Consider the following 18,112-nt stretch of genomic DNA (forward strand, 5'->3'; position numbering starts at 1 on the left):
ACTGCTCTTTATGTGAATCTGATTGGCTCCCGGTGGCAAAACTTCAACAAACAAGCTGTTCAAGCAGCACAGTCAGTCTGAAAAGTGTTCATGGACTCATTTTTATCATCTGTTGCTGCTACTCTTGACAGCTGTTTGCTATAGAAATCGATTTATTTCCTTTAAGGACAGAGGACAACTGCTGCTTACACATTAAAGTCCAAACATACAGCCATCTTTGGAAATGACCCCCATGGTAATATTTAGACACCATTCAGAAGGATCCCTGTGTTCCACTGTCCTGGTGGTCAAGAAAGTCTTGTAAACACAGCGTCACATGTTTAATTCTCTCTGCAGCTGCAGAAGCGTCCTTATCACAGCAGCCTTGACTGGGAGCTGAATCTGCAGCGTGCATCCGTGCTCCAAGTCTGACTAAGGTTTAAAGCTGGAAACATCAGAAGGTGCCACAAGTTTGGACAGAATATGCTTTTAAATCTCACCATGGCTGGAAAAAGATATGAAATACAACAGTTGACCTGTGTTATGTGTCTGCGAATGATCCGTTGATAGAGAAACTCTGGTTCAAATCATTAAAGCAGAATAATGCAGACCTGACATGCCCAACACCACCAAAAAAGACTAGACTGAGAGATTGTGAGAAAAGTCTAAGATCTCAGCTTGAGACAGGTGGCTTTAGTTTTTTTTTTAAATATAAAATCTGGAAGTAATTTGTCTGAAACTGAGCATCATTTCAGCTGTTTTCTGCCACAGTACAATGCAGATTTAGTGAAGACACTGTGGGGCAGATCCTCTGAAGGATAGCATGGCTTTTTGCATGTTTTTAATGGTTCAAATGCAAAAATATACAGAATCTGATCCACAGAGCACATGCAAACAGGAGATCCATCCTAACTGCACACTCACTGCTCAGCATGCACGTTAACGAGGGAATATCTAAAATTCTGATGCAAAATTTTTCCTCTTTATGCAAATCATTACAAGTAGCAACAAATCCACATAGGATAGCTAACTAACACAGGCAGTACATTAGAGCAGTTTAGCACCAAATGAAACCAGGTATTGAAATAGTGTTATCTCTTTCTCCCCCTCTACACATCTCACTTCCCCACTTGTCAATTGCTCCTGTGGACCCTGAGCTGAACTTTTTATCAACAACAATGGGCTGTGGAAATAAATATAAACAAGGATGTCCCAATGATTTTGTCTGCAGGCAGCCAATGAAAGCAAACCAAGTAGATCATACAGAATACAGAATATAGGCAAGATTCAAGGCATTGAGAAGATGCATGCATATATAAAACATCAGTGTAATCAGCCAGAAGCAGGTCTATGAACCAGACTAAACTCTCATTGAGAATCTGTATCTGTGAATCATGTGTTCCGGTGGCATGGAATGAGGGTTTGAGAGCACTTCCTGACTTTACAGAGTAATTTAATCTAACTAATGTAAGAAGGACTTATTTTTACTTTTCACTCTACTGCTCCTGGATTTGTGTTAATGAGCACAAAGTACATGAAAGGTTGCTTCAAATAACTGCACAAGTAAGTAACTCATGGAACATATTGTAGAATGATGCACAAAATATGAGCATAAATCTGCAAGTGTGCTCTACATTTTTGTTTTATCAGGACAATTTTTGTCTGATTGAAGGGGGGAGGACTTAGAACATCAACAAGGAACAAGGAAGGCTTACTTCTAATATTCTGACTCTGCCTCTTTACATCAAGATGCAGGACATGAGAAATAAAGATGTGTGTATACAGTATGTATGTGTATGAATGTATCTATACATATATTTGTTTTGTTACAGTAGCTACTGGTTCCCCTCTTTATTTTTGGATATATCTTGTAACTGTTTAAGCTTATACTGTAAATCTTGTGTTATGTCATACATACAGACACATATATAGACCTACTATTTAGACATATATTTGATGTAAGCAGTAGTCTAATATCTCTAATTCTCTCTTTCCCGTTGTGACACTGAATTAACAACCCAGGACGAAAACTATTTTTGAATAGGATAAGTTCTTTCTTTTTTCTTCTCTTTGTTGGAAAATGTAAAAATGTCAGGGGGGTTGCTCATGCCACTATGCTACAACCCTGCATAGAGCAGGTTCTTTTTTGACTGGGTTTTTGTAGCTTTTGATCCAGGAATGGAGGGTGCTGGGTTGGGGATTAAGAGTGGGTCTGGTCTGATACCTGTTTTGTTTCATTTGATGGTAATGTCAGTTTTTAAGGAGGACGAAATGCTATGGTTAGTTTGAACAAATTTTGTTGCAGAGGGTAGAGTTGCCTTTATCAAATGTTTGTGTCATGGTATAAAAGTTGCTTTTGTCAATATATAATGCACAAATTACTATAATGACCTGCTTTTTGCTCAGCTAAGTACAATTCTGGCAGAGCTTTTAGAATTTGAGATAGTAATTGGTTCTGACATGAACATTATACTGGATCCAAAAATGGATAAATCAAGTAAATCACCCTCTAATCCTCAAGCAATAAAAGCATTAAGGAATATACTCTTTGATTTTAATCTCATAGATGTAAGGAGGGTGCATAATCCCACTTTAAAAGATTGTACTTTTTATTCTGCCAGGCATAAAACATTTTCTTGAATAGATTTTGTATTGATTTCAGAATCTCTTAAACTCTTGGTACAAAGCATAGAGGTAAGGCATATGAGTCTATATGTCCTGTCTCTTGTTTCTGTCATTAATTTTGTTCCAACCAAGATCTTAAGTGGTACATTTTTATTAACATAATGTGCATTGTTGAAAATTTTTGGAAATTCAGGTTGCGATTTGTCATCAAAGATAATGGTGGGCCCTTGGGCTGGACCAATTGAGTACCACTGCTCCAGTCTATCAGTTAAGCTTCCTTTAAAACTGTGTCATTTAAAAGCTAGTTTACAGTGTTGACTCATATTTCTGCATAAGCTCTTTTTTCTTAATCAGGTGTCTCTTTATTTCTGACTAATACATGTCTTTGGGCTCATGCCCTACATTGCCATTTTTGGCAGGCAGTGCCCATTTTCTATTCAAAACAAAACAGAGTTCAGTGTTTTGGGTTTTTTTTCTGCTTGGCGTCCTGAGAGCCGACACACTCCTGGCATCAGCTGTTCACTGTGTCTGCACTCCCAGAGATCTCAGTTAAAAACAGAGTAACTATTAGGACACAGCTGCGCCCGTCAATGTCCCTTCTTCCTTATTAACAAATCAAAATTCAGAAGGGGCAGGGCTTCTGCGATCTGCATTGTCAACAACAATGGCAAAAATGATTTATTCTCAGCATGGACTCACCTTGCAAAGCAGATGGATTGGCCGGACTCTATGTCTGTCATCAGGCAAATCCATCTTGCAAAGCTTTAGTTTGAAATGATTCAGCCAGATCTGAGTATGGATCTGACCAATCAGCATTATTCTAAGATAGATGAAGGAGTCTATCTGGTGTGTTAGCATATTAAATATAATCTTAAGAAGTGCCTTATGTTTCCTTAACCTTTAAAACATGTCGGTTAAAAAAAGTCTTACAGTAGTCTAATATATGTACCAGTTTGAAAGGAAATCGATTAATTTAGGTGTCATCTGTTGTTGTATTTCATTGTTGTGGCTTAAGCGAAACGAATATTTTTTTTTGTGAATAAATCTAATCAGTCTTGTGTTTGGCTTCTAAATGGAGAGGTTAAACTCTCTGGCTCAAACACAGCATATCCATATACCACACACACAGCAGCCTCCCTCTCAGCACCCCTCAGCAGGTGCCATGTTCCCCGGTTGGAAGCGTGCCCACTTGAGATCAGAAGGCAGAGAGGTATGGCATCTGCTGGGCGCGAGAGACGGAGAAAGAGAGAGGTGGAGAAGAAACAGGCTGTCAAAAGAGACAAACAGCAGACAGAAGGAAGGAGCGAAGGAGTGGAGAGAAGAGTATTTACAAGCTCCGAGAGTTTACGAGTTTGTCTTTTGTCTTCCTGCTTGGTAACTGCTTGTGTGGGTGCGTGTGTGAGCAAGCAAAAGAGAGGGAGACAGGAGGAGAGACAGTGTGCGTGTGAGACGAGTGATTTCACACCAATAAAGTGCAATCATGAGGCAGAGGCTCACTCCTGACCTCAGCACCAGTGTAGCAATGTGGCTGTGTTTACACCCTCAGAGTGAAGCAGATGGAGCAGAAAAATAAAGCTAACCACTAGAGGAGAGCCAAAAGTCTGGATTTATTTCACTGCTACCGTATACATCAACCATGGGAGCCTTTATGGAGAAAAAGTCTTGATTTTCCAGACATCTGGAGGACAACACAAAGCTAAAGGATGTCTACATTCGTTCTGTGCCATTCCCCCTGCAGCAAATCCAACCAGCAAACCCTGCAGACGGCAGTCTCAAATGTCTCGTCACGGTCTAATCTGTGTATGCCAGCCATATGTTGCTGCTCTGTGTGGAACATTTGCAAGAACTCATCAGCAGTTACATGTCTTTTCTCAGAGCACAGAAAGCATCTCTTCCTCCCTGCACTGGGATCATCAAGGCTCTGCATCTTATGCAACTGTGAGAGCTGAGATCATCAGAGCCTGAGGAAGCACAGAGGCAGGGAGCTCTAAATGCTCAGGTGGACGACCTGCTGGTGAGACACACAGGCCTGTGTGACTGACTGCAGCTGGGGGGTAAACGGCGTTGATCACGGCAACAAGCAGGACTTATCTTCATATTTTTAATCCTTTTTTCAAGAAAGCATCATTTGATATGCATCTGAGTGGCTTTAAATTCCACTGCCGGTATGAAACAGCAGTTCTGCGAGTGTTCAGGATTGCATTTTGCTGATCCTGATTGGCCAATGTTATTCAAGCTATTCCTTGCTCTACATTTTATCTGTTTACTGTTAACCTTTTACTCTTTCTTCAGATTCCCCAGTTAAGGCCGTGTCAAGTTACCTATAATATCATTAGCTAACTTAACAATCTCACCGAAAGTGGAGTAAGGTGACTATTAGTTAAAGCATCAGTGATTTAAGTGGTAAAAATAAGGACTAATTTGGGTGATATGGACCAAAAATCATATCTCAGCTATTTTTAAGCTGAATTTCAATACATGATTTACATGTAGATATTTTTTATCTACAAATAAATAACAACAACATTCTCTTCTAAGTCAAATGCATGTGGATTAAATGCTAAATGTCACACCAGCAATTTTACTAACAGCCAGCCAATCAGTGTCAGCATGAATCTAAAAAATAGTCTAAATAAACTACACGACTGTGGAGAAACACATCTTACTACTAAAATTGGTGGCGTGTCCTTGTGTCTGTATCGATTTGCACACCACACCATTTTTCCAATTGTGCTTGATCCCTCTCAGAAGACTTCTTGGCTGTACTGGTTCGAAATTGGTGCCATAAAAAAAATCATAAATATGGACAGATTATCTTGCAAATCCCAAAATGTTGCCCCCAGTTATCATTCAGGGAATCCTAATGCACGCTCATGAGAATAAGTGACAAAGCTGAAAAACAATTAGACTTTGTTGAAACACGCCCACAGGGAAACGTATTTGGATGACATAACACACCTGCTCCATGATCGCTGATCAAAGTCTATCTAAAGCACTTCTCTAATGCTGGCCTTGTTGAGTTTGCACATACTCACTGGCATGCAGAGATGCTGAGCCATTATGCAGTTATTTGGGGGAAATACGCACCTGTCCATACAAACTTGCTGTATTGCGTTAAGCATCTAATGATGAGGACGACAATAGCATGGCATAAATACAGTAAAGATTAGCTTAATGTTTATGAGAGAAGATGAAAGTGCACTGCAGTTTTTATGATTCACAAACTTTCCAGGGGTTAGAAAACAATTCCACCTCTGTACGACTTTTAAGCAAATCATATGTTAATAAAGTCGGAAAATATCACTTTGACATTGCTTTTACTAAGCCATAACCAGGAGTTGAATCAGTCCGAGACTCCCAGCTACTTTTTTTTATAAGTGTGTGGCACCATTAACTGTTAAGGGAATGTATCATTATTGCCTTTAATTAGATGATCTGTCTGTTATTCTGAATATTCAACATGGGTTATCATATTTGAATAAGAAAAAATACAATGCTATTGTCCCATTAGACTCAAAATAGAATATTTTGTCATCAATAAGCTGTTAGTGGTTCATACTCCAATTCATGATAGATGATATCAAGAATTATTCATAAATTATGTGGAGAGGACAAGAGAGTATACTGGCAACTGGCGAGAAGGCCTGGTACACTGTGGGGTAAAATTTAGAAGTGATGGCAATCCATATTAACCCTCCCAAACAAAAGTTAAAATGCAAAAGCTAACTTTAGCCTTATTAACTTAAAACAGAGTGTAGGCATTTTTAGTGTGCTTTACCTTGGTAGAATAAGCTCTACTTGTTGCTCTCACATTGTGATAGTCCACGTTAATAAACAGTTTATGACAAACTCTAACATCTCAGCTCTGACAGCTCTGGAGACTAAATTATTACCTGAGTTTAACAGCACTGTACCTTTTCCTGATGTGTGTGTTTGAGCGCATGACAGTGGGTGGGTGTGTGGGAGGCGGGAGTCATGGGGGTGGTGGTTTCTATGACGATGAGGTGTTTGTACTTCAGCTGAAGAACGGTAACATCCTCCCCGGAGGACAGTGGCTCTGAGGCTCGTAATTGGCTGAAAGCCTTCTCCGAGGAGCGTGGAAACAGACAACAACATGTGATCTCAAAGGCTTGTGTGACCTCAAATCGAGGCCAAACGGGCTGTCGGTTGTTCCAGGTGAGGAACACAATCTGTCTGAGCAGTGGGATCTGTGATGAGCTATCAAACATGGAGGATCGCAGTACAGTAAAGGGAGAGGTTGACATGCACTGGGGATCGGTGTACAGTAAGCAGAGAAGGTCTGAAGTCAGAGGAGAGTGCATCGAATACCTGAGCTGGAAAACAGAGGGGCTAGATTTACGCCTGTTTCCATGCATGCAGCTTTTATCCTTATCCGCTCTGCACATCAGGCAACCCTTCCTGCTCCTCAGACGTTTAGTTTTAGGCCGATTACTGTCAGTGAGGTGCACACAGTCCACAGACTTTTAGATATTAAACTGGCTGGCCCGGATGATCTTAAATCCTGTTTTTTGGCAGATTTTAGTGCTGAATCTTTGAGCTATCTTTTAAATCTTTCTTTGTTCTTGAACAAAATTCCCCTGTTTGGAAATCTATTTTTGTTCTCCCCTGTGAAAAGGGAGACCCCTCACTTATAAATAACTTGCCTATATACCTAATTCCAATCTTTCAGTCTTAGCAAAGACACTGGAATCTCTTGTAGTTGACTAACTTATATCAATCAACATTTTTTTCTGATTATCAGTCCGGTTTTAGAAAAAAGCACAGCACAACCACTGCTGCCTTGAAAGCAGTCAGTGATTTTATTAAGTCCTTGGACAATAAGAAACATTGTGCTGCTCTTTTTATTGATTTGTTGAAGGCCTACTATACTGCGGATCATGTCATTTGACTTGGTCAAGTGGAAGAAAGTTCTTTGGTCTGGTGAGAACAAAATGGAGCTTGTTGGCCATCAGACAAGATGCTCTGTTTGGCGAACACCAAACAATGCACTAGGGCTGAACTATATATTGCATTTCTATCACAATTGCATGCACAATAGTCACAACGCAAAGATGTGCAATAATCAGATGACCTGGTGCATGTCAAGCTGCTTCTTCTGTGCTGTTGCATTTTAGACCAAATCTCATGTTTTTTTCTTTTCTGTCACAAATGTGCATTAAAATATAGCTGGAATGGAGTTTATTTGTAAGGCTGATAAAGAAACGAGTCACTTACTCCTCCTGATCTGTCCCCTCTCCTCTGCCTGTGTCTGTGTTGGAGCCAATTTCAGCTACACAGTGTGATATTAAAATATGAATGTGACATTAAGATCCAACAAGAAAAAATATGATAATTTAATAAATGCACATGAAAGGCATTTAATTTCTCTTTTTTTTATCTTTTTACCTCACATAAATCACAATAAATATCACAGAGAGAAAAACAAGTGCAATGAATGCTTTTTCTAAAATTGTTCAGCCCTACACTTCACCTTACCACAAACACACCATACCCACTAGGCCTGAATGATTTGCAATAAATAACCTAATTGCTCATTTTTTTCTCCAATATTGCAATTGCGATTTGATATGCGATTATTCCTTAGCTACCTCATCTCATGCATTTTCGAAAAAGACAAGCAATAAATGATTCTATATTATAAACAACACAATATAAGATTAAACAAGGACCCTAATTCCCACTGTGAAAAACAGGGGTGGCAGCATCATGCTGTGGGGATGCTTCTCAGCAGCCAGCTCTGGAAGGCCCATAAAGGTAAAATGAATGCAGCATACAGGAAAATCCTGGAGGATAATCTTATTCAGTCTGCAAGAGAACTGCTTGGGAGAAGATTTATTTTCCAGCAAGACAATAGGCCAAAGCATACAAAGAAATGTTTTAAAGACAACAAGGGGAATGCTCTGGAGAGGCCGAGTCAAAGCCCAGACCTCAATCCAGTAGAGAATTTGTGGCTGGGCTTGAAAAGGGCTGTTCATGCGAGATCCCCATGCAATCTGACAGAGATTAAGCAGTTTTGCAAAATGGAGTAAAGTAGCTGACAGACTATTTATGCAGTCACTCATTTCACATGATGTATTTTTATTAATTTGACATTACTTTGTAGAAATCTGTTTTCACTTTGACATTAAAGAGTTTCTGCGGGGTTAATAAGCCAAATTATTTCAACCGTGATTGGCTTATTAAATCAATAAAAAGGTTAAACATCCAAAGGGGTGAGGACTTTTTAAAGGCACTATAAACTCTAACAGATAATGAATGTTTCCAAGAAGCCACTGCAGGAAAACAGATTCACAGCAGGTGCAGTAAAATAGCATTCAATTCAAATTAAAATACTGATATTTTTTTAGAAAAGCCAGGGACCAGCAGCATTGCACCTCTTACTGCAGTAAACCTATATGCAACATAAATGTGAAAACAGTTAAACCTTGATCATTATACTTTTAAAGGTGTGCTCAAATCTTAAGTTTTTATCCATGAAGAAGTATCTGGAATAAAAACCAAAGGAGGCAGTGGTAATAATGTTGTCCCACATGAATTATGCATACAAACTGAGCCACAAGTGAATATTTCTCTAGCCTTTGGCCAATCAGGGCGATTTCAGAATGTGCTACCAAGCATAAATGATCAAATCTGATTATTTGAACATTATGTACGCAATAGTAAAACTGATTAGTCCCAGATATTCAGCCGTAATATGATCAGCATGGTGCTGAACACAAGAAGAGCTAACAAAAATGACAGAAGATGAAATAGAGCACCAGAGGGACTCAGATTAATAATGCTCCTGATTTAAATATATAAATGAATGCATGTATTATTATTGAGGATACTTGTATGAGTTTGCATCATATTGGTTACACAAGGATGAGAGTATATTTTGTGAGGCCGTGCCTCTGATTAGTCGACTCTTCATGTACACAAAGGCTATATCAAGCTCCTTATTGACTTTCCTTCAGCTAACACGTCAATAATCGCAACACAAAACAGCTTTGACCTTCTACTGAATGCTCCAATCAACAGCAGAATCTTAGTAATCAATTTTTACAGCTACTGTACAATCTGCCCCACACCTGTTTGGTTTCCCAGGTGGATCCATGCACTTTATATGTGCTGTTAATACAGCCTTAGGGGCGTCTTAAGTCCTGGGGATTCTCTTTACAGCGTGCTTTATTATATTGGCTCCTTGTAATAAATTACACCAGGTGTAATCTTGTTTGATGGAGCACAAATGTGCTTTACACACTTATATGAATGCCAAATAAACTTGCACAGCTTTAGATCAACATAAGATCTGAGAGATTGGTTAGAAACCGGGGATTAGCTCGTAGATAAAGGAGCTGCTTTTCAGTCCAAAGGCCTGAAGAAAACCGAGGTTATCAGGATTGACATTTGAGCTGCCAGCTCAGGGGGTCCAGCACAACAAAGGCCAGGTTTCTGCAGCTGAATGGTAACAGTTGAACCAGTAGCAGAATTTGCCACAATGTAATGCAATGTAATCAAGAATGCAAGGCTGCATTTCAGCTAGATGACTAGAAAACATACTCCATATCATATAATATCATGTCTTAGAGATTATAAAGCACTCGTAAGTGTTTCACAAAATGGAAAGCTTTTAGCCCTGCTTTAATTGGCCTCTGAGGATATCTCACTTTATAACTGAAAATGTGGACATGTAGAGCTTTTCAGTCTTTCAGTATGAAAGCACATTATCTTAAATTGACTTGAGACCATCTCCTTGAAAAATGGACATTTATAAATAATATCACATGTTGTTTTATTCTTCTTCTATCTATGACAGAATGAAGCAGAGAGAAGTTAGTGCTCCAGTTAAAAGCTAACTAAACATTAGCTTAATTTACTCTGGTGCACAAAAGCAATGTTGTGAGTTCTGACCCGAGTCACAGACCATAACAACCGAGACTGATAGTAAACCTGAGTTGTTGTTTCTCTTTTACAGTCTGCCTATTTAAACCGATAACACATGATCAGAGCGTGAAAGTGACTTTTAAAAGTCCTTGTTTCATCTATCCGTATGTTAACCATTTTAACAAAATAACTTGAAAAAACTTGAAAACTTGGAAAAAGGTAGCTTCTTATATAGGCCTCCATACATACAGTCACTTACAACCAGCATGCTGCTGAGTTGAACACATAATCACTAGCACTTAGCTTCATGTTAGCCCATTAGCTACTAAATAAACACCAGCTCTTTGTTTCTCAAAAGCCCGTTAGCTACTACATTAACACCAGCTCTTTGCTTCTTGTTAGCCTATTAGCTACAACATAAACACCAGCACTTAGCTTCACATTTGCCTGTTAGCTACTACATAAACACCAGCTCTTTGCTTCTTGTTAGCCTGTTAGCTACTACATAAACACCAGCTCTTTGCTTCTTGTTAGCCTATTAGCTACTACATAAACACCAGCTCTTTGCTTCTCAAAAGCCCGTTAGCTACTACATAAACACCAGCTCTTTGCTTCTTGTTAGCCTATTAGCTACTACATAAACACCAGCTCTTTGCTTCTTGTTAGCCTATTAGCTACTACATAAACACCAGCTCTTTGCTTCTTGTTAGCCTGTTAGCTACTACATAAACACCAGCTCTTTGCTTCTTGTTAGCCCGTTAGCTACTACATAAACACCAGCTCTTTGCTTCTTGTTAGCCTATTAGCTACTACATAAACACCAGCTCTTTGCTTCTCAAAAGCCTGTTAGCTACTACATAAACACCAGCTCTTTGCTTCTCAAAAGCCCGTTAGCTACTACATAAACACCAGCTCTTTGCTTCTTGTTAGCCTATTAGCTACTACATAAACACCAGCTCTTTGCTTCTTGTTAGCCTGTTAGCTACTACATAAACACCAGCTCTTTGCTTCTTGTTAGCCTGTTAGCTACTACATAAACACCAGCTCTTTGCTTCTTGTTAGCCTATTAGCTACTACATAAACACCAGCTCTTTGCTTCTCAAAAGCCTGTTAGCTACTACATAAACACCAGCACTTAGCTTCATGTTAGCTTGTTAGCTACCACCATAAAACAGCCAAATAACACCCTCCTGGGGAAACACCAACAAAGTATTACAATAAACAGCTAACCAGCAGTGAGTTCTCAATGGACACCACATTAAAACTCAGCATTTCTTGGGTCTTACCGTCTTATTCTTCATAAGCTGAAAAACTGAACTGCAGCCGCTGTTTACCTAAAACTATTAAAACCAACCATGGAGGTGTATGTGGAGAATAGAAAGATAAACAGCCACTGTGAATACTTCAGTGCTCTTCTCTAGTCAAAGTTTGGCTCACGGTGTAAATGTTGTTAACTGTCTGCAGTCCTCCAGGTTTCAGCTTCATTATATCCTTTATCAATGATTCAATCAACATCCATCCATACCAACATTTTCCTGCATAGCTGTCAGCAGTTTTAGCGTCACCATAGATAGTTTGCATGACGTCCTTAGTCTTGACTGCATGAATATTCACTGTCTTAATTAGCCATGTGCTAGCTCACATGTTTAGCCTAATACTTATGTATGCTCATACTCCCTCAACAAGTAATATCTTGAATGTAGCTTTCACAAGTGGGTTGTGGACGTTTCTGTCTCCTCTGATACTTTAAAACACATTTCACTACAAATTTGATAGAATATCCTCCAGAATACCCCGTACTTACACAGTGGCAAAACTAGGTACATTCAGTACGGCTGGTGTGAAAGCTTGCCCAACATAGCAACAGTAACCAATGGGGGCGGGGCTTAGTGAGGGGTCAATTACTTTAAATGTGACCCAGTCCCTGCTGCTGAAAAATACCCCCACAGCATGATGCTACCACCACCATTCCAAGCAGTTCATCTTGGTTTCATCAGACCAGAGAATCTTGTTTCTCACTGGCTGAGAGTCCTTCAGGTGCTTTTTTAGAAACTCCAATTGGGCTTTCATGTGTTTTGCACTGAGGAGAGTCTTCCGTCCTTCTGGGATTTTGTCCCATCTCCACATAGGATCTCTCGAGCTCAGTCAGAGTGAAGAAGTGAAGGGGGTCTGAATATTTTCTGAATGTATTGCGGCTTTAATTTAAGACCAACTGTAGCCATAAACTTTATTCATTTAATTGTTCCAGTGCCACCAGTCCTTATATGAGCCTGATTTAAAGATGATTTCCTACATGGCAGAGTGGAGATGGTTTATCAGATTGTCACTGTGACTGAAGACGGTGTACTGCAGGATTTCTCTGCCCTGTCACACACTGTGTCAGGCAGAAACATCTCCATATGACGACAGATGCCCACACTTGGCTCCTCAATCATTTCCTCCAAGGCTGATATGTACAGCCTGTAATCTCTGGACATAATCTTTAAAGAAGCCCCATCATAAAAAAGAAATGGTTCTGTCTCACTTACTCTGCCATGAAGGTTGCTTTCCCCTCCTATGTTGTGCATGAGGCAGTTTCCCTCACCCACTGTAAAACTGCACAAACAGGATGTGCCTTCTTCCTGATTGGTGATCAGATTAAATGAACCGAGCATCCATTAGGATTTCAAAAAACAACGAGGGGAAATGTGGAAACCAAAACCAAGCTCTGCGTTTCTAAAACATTCATTTCCTCAATTATGGATAACATGAGAGGAGTGGGCTCCAGTTTCAGGGATGTGAGGTCAAAGTGGAGGGCTGAAACGAGACCTTGGAGTTGAGGAAATGCTCAGCAGTATCAGCAAATCTAACCACCATGCTGTGGTTAAAAGTTGAATCAATCAAACACAGATTTTAGAGTCTTCTGCTGGAATATCTGTATATTTATTGAGGAGGTAGAAACAGCATCTGTTGTCCTCTGACGCTTCCTCTGGTTCATTACACACAGCCATTAGACACCATGTCATCACTATCATCAGCATGCCTGGTTAGCCCAGCCCAAGGCTTGAGACAATCAATGGAAAATTATTCTGGATAAATGTGTGAGTCACAGTTATGTTTGTGGAGCAGTGATGTGGTGTTTTATATCTCTGACTGGAAGGCAACTGGAGCAGAGGTCACATGATCTTTACCAAGCAAGATTTGAGAGACTTGTTTAAAAAAAACTCTCATGAGAGTACAGCTGGGGAATCAACTTCTTTGAAGAAGTTAAAGTGGAGAGTAAAAGCTCTGAAATGTATATCACTGTTGTGATAGCAGGGTTAAGTCCTCTAATACTAACGCTTTTTTATGCAAAGCTGTGGAAGCCCATTCCTGCCAATTACAAAATAAAATATATGGAAATAAGGCAATTTGAGTCATAATAATGGCATAAAGAGTCAAAATTATAAGAAAATGCATTCCATAATAATGACTTAATCACATAACTATGCGTTTTCAGTTCATTATATCATTTTTTCTCCTAACTATGGCTTACTTTCAGATCCTTTTCACTTTTAAGCTTCTAATTATGAATTCTTGACTAAAAATTTCTACCTTTTCTCCCATAATTATGACCTTTTATCCCGTTATTAGGATTATTTCACCTTTTTTTTATTTTTATCTTGTAATTATTACTTTTATCTCATTATTATGATTATGTTACATTTTCACTTTTCTCATAATTTTGAATTTTTAACTCACAATTGTGACTTTTTCACTCAAAATTATGACTTTTTATCTCAAAATGTTCTTTTTCTTGTTATTATGACATTTAATCACAATTTCTTTTTTGTTCCTCATGACAACAAGGTCTCTCCTTAAAATGACTTTCAACTCATAATCAAGATATTTTATTTTATAATCATGATTTTAACTTGACTTTTTGCCATTATTTAACTTTCTATTGCACAATTTTGACTTTTTTCTGTTTTTTGATCACACAAATTCATTTTTTTAAATCTTATAACAATTACTCTTTCACAATCTTGACTAATGCTCGCATAATACTGGCTTTCAATTTCAAAAATATAACTTTTTTCTATAATTATGACTTTTATCACTATCTTGACTATTCCTTTAATAATAATAATGACTTTCAGTCCCATAATTCTGACTTTTTATCTTGTGATTTTACCTTTTATCTCATAATTATGACTTTGAATTTCATGATTTGGACTTTTCTCTTATGATGACTTTTTAATCACACAATAATCATGACATTTTATCTCACAGTTATGATTTTTAACTCAAAATTTTGACTTTTTTTCTCATCGTGATGCCTTTTATATCATTATTTCGATGCAAGATTTTCTCCCCCTAGAACTGCCAAACTTTCATATTTTTTCTTTTTCAGTGACAGAAATGAGCTTCTATACAACAGTGGTTAAACATTTAAATAAAATCAGCAGACTTTAAATGCAAAATATTTGACTTTGTAATCGTTTTTATATTAGATATCAAATTTCATCGTTGCGAGATGGTTTTGTGAAAAAAAATTTGAATCAAACTCCCTCTGGGTTTGTTGTTCTCAGGTCTTTCTTCACAACGATGGCATTTTCATGTTTCACTCAGAGGTTCAAAAATGTTTGGGACTTGTTTTTCTCATGAACCTTCAATCCAGGTGTTAGCCCTGCTACTAGGGCAAGAGAGATTGTCCCATCCCATAGGGATTCAGTATATAGAGACAGGAGAGTGGAGCAAGAGTTAAATTCAAGGAGAACAAACTTTCTGGAGGAAGGACTTATAAGAACAGAATGTAAACTTGGCCACTAGGGGGCTGTCGATGGTGGGGGGGGGCTGATGTGATGTCTTTCCATGGGGCCCAGAATCCCTGGCAGCACCCCTGCAAATGAATGACGACAGTGAAACTACATTCATATTTTCAACAATGCATGGTTTCAGCTAAAGAGAGACCTCCAACATGCTCCAACAACCGTCCTACAACTGATGCAAATGTGCTTTTAGGAAACACTCAAGATCAGGCCCAGTACAAAGAGCCTGAGCTCCAGTGAGCAGCAGCATGAGTTTCATTCTGAAGGGCCTTCAACACTTATCAGGATGGGAAAGTAAAAGGAGAAATAGCAGGATTAACGTCCATCACTGAAACTCAGACGTCAATCGATCAGCTCGACTGCACCCGTGTTGAGTCATTTTCATCACCAAATCCAATCCGGCTCTGTAACACCATGTTTGAAGCTCTGCTGCAGCCAGGGTCTTACAAACGCAGCAAGACGTCACTTACTATTCCAGAGCGGCCTTGTACGCTGAACCACAGAGCATACTGAATGGTAGAAGGCCGGCAGAATACTACCAGCATGTGAAAAGAGAGGCTGTCACAGGAGGTAAAATTTGGTTTAAGGAGTTGTGATTCTTCTGCTCCCACCTACGCCTTTATTGCCTCTGCTCCTGAGGGGAGTATTTGACATTTTAATTACTGAAAAACTTCATCTAACTCTGCAATAAATGTCAGCTGAATCAGTTTGACTGTCAAAACATGAACTTTAAAAATGTTATCGACACGTTTCTTCCACTTCCACAACACAATCATGATCTCAGGCCTCTTCATGCACACTCAGGTGAGGTGAAAGAGGCTGTTGGAAGTCTGGTCACACATTCAGAGATGGAAAAAACCCCTGAATGATTTGCATTAAAGATAACACCGCCACAGGGAGGCAAGCACGCATGAAGCCTGTATTTGAAAATATAGGCAGCTTCAAATTTCATGCCCCTGGGCTGCATAAAAAATTCAGCAGCTTGAATATATTGTTTGTTTTTGGGGCTCATGACATGCTGCAGATTAATTGATAGGATATTGATTTTTTTTCCTTCAAAACAAACAAACTCCATAATAGATTTATGCCTGGAAAGCAAATTAGAATAGATCTATCATGGTATTGAATACTTTCCAAACAAAAACTTTTAACTTACTGGCTGAGCAAAATATAATAGACTCCATGCCCAAGAGCACTCAAGTGTATTATATCTTGCAGATTGCTTTTTCTGACAGAATCAGTCAATAGAGCAGCAGCATGAGACACTTTTTGTGACTTTGAGCATGAGTGGATCGGCAGGAAATCTGATTTTTAAACGCACTGCCTGGCTTTAGACATGAATCCTTCCTGGATGGCAAGAGTCTGTGGCAGCAGAAGGGCTCACACTCCCAAATAACAGCCGCTCAGATCTGCACAAGCTGTTCATGTTGTGATCAGAAGTGGATGTGGAGGGAAATAAATCCATTCTGAGTGGGTATCACACGCTTCGTCTTAGAGGAAGTTGCTGTTTCCCTGTGCGAGTTTCCTCCAATTATCACACATTTTCTCGCCTCAGCTCTGTGTGACTCGTCAAAGCTATTAAGCATGCATCAGCAAACATCATTACTGAGGCTAAATCTGGAAAACAAAATGTCAACTCAGAGCCTGCATCATTAGAAAGCCATTTCCACTCAGCTTTGCCTCCTTTTATCAATAAGCAGAAATTAGCTTCAATAAGGAAGCGATAACTTGCATTGTTGCGCATTGTTTGAGTAATTAAGCAGTGATCTTACTTTGACTGTCGAACTTCCGGATGATGGTGTCCAGGAAGGTGTTCTGCGGAGCCACATGGCCCCTCCGGACCGGCATCTTGGCTCCTGGACTTTGAGAGACTTTGCAGGACTTTTAATAGGATCACACCGAGGCTCCAGACCTCACAGCCGAGCGCGCGATGCTCACTGCGCTCCCACCATGGAGACCACAACACTAACAGGCTCTGAGGAGGTAATCCAGGGGCCAAAGTTTTCCCAAGTTGCTCTGAGAGAGGACAGGCGTGTGCTGGATCTCCAGTAGAAAACGCTGAGTGGAGAGTTCTGGAAAGGAGGCGCACTGTACGCACGAGCCGCTTCCAGCCTCCACTTTCCAGGCTGAGAAGAGCGAGGGTGTCTGTTTCTGCGCCCCCGAGGGGAGGGCAGCCTGTCAGGTGATATATATTTTATTCTGGTCTTACACTTGCTGGAGCAAAAAAAGAGCTCTCATCGCGCACTGCAGCCGGCTCCTGCGAGGCGGACAGGGCGAGCGTTCTGACGAGCGTCGTTGGAGCCATAGTTGGGGCGCTGAGCTGCGCGTCTGTTATTTGTTTCTCATTCCAGCTCCTCGCTCTGCCTCTGCGCGTCTCCGCGTTTCTCTGTGGAGAGAAGAGACACAATGATGGTGAAAAAGAATAACAGCAGAGCGCAGATCAGCAGCTCCAGGCGTCCTTGATGCGTGTTTTTGGAGGTGTTCTCTGTATCTCTCCTCCTCCTCGCTGTGCGCTCTGTCGGATGACTTCAGCTCCACCAGCTTCTAGCTGCGCCTCTTTTAACCCTTTGCTCATCAGAAGCTCAGCTGCTCACTTCAGATGGTGGAGGAAGAACTACATGCGCTCCCAGACACCCAAATTTTCCCTGCACTCAGAAGAACAGTTTCATGGTAACATCATGTTCCTTTAGTGAGGCTTTGGAACACTTGTTCCAAATCGTGTCATCAATCATGTCAAAAATGAAGCAATGACTAAATATTTATTGGATTAAATGAGCTAATTTGTCTCTCCGTGGGTGTTCTAGCCTTAAACATTAAACACAGGAGGAACA

The 18,112-nt window shown here is 39.9% G+C and overlaps 1 protein-coding gene across 1 annotated transcript in view; it reads right to left on the reverse strand.

The window, feature by feature from the left end:
- The window catches only part of kcnh2b (potassium voltage-gated channel, subfamily H (eag-related), member 2b), a 405,497-nt gene extending 387,764 nt beyond the window's left edge, over positions 1-17,733 (reverse strand). Inside the window, exon 1 of the mRNA XM_041814336.1 lies at positions 17,054-17,733. Within this exon, the coding sequence (XP_041670270.1) occupies positions 17,054-17,129 (76 nt within the window). The 5' untranslated portion in view covers positions 17,130-17,733. The remainder of the gene's footprint in view (positions 1-17,053) is intronic.
- Positions 17,734-18,112: the final 379 nt, after the last annotated feature.

Source organism: Cheilinus undulatus, linkage group 19 (assembly GCF_018320785.1).
Source record: "Cheilinus undulatus linkage group 19, ASM1832078v1, whole genome shotgun sequence".
In the NCBI taxonomy this organism is placed as follows: domain Eukaryota; kingdom Metazoa; phylum Chordata; class Actinopteri; order Labriformes; family Labridae; genus Cheilinus; species Cheilinus undulatus.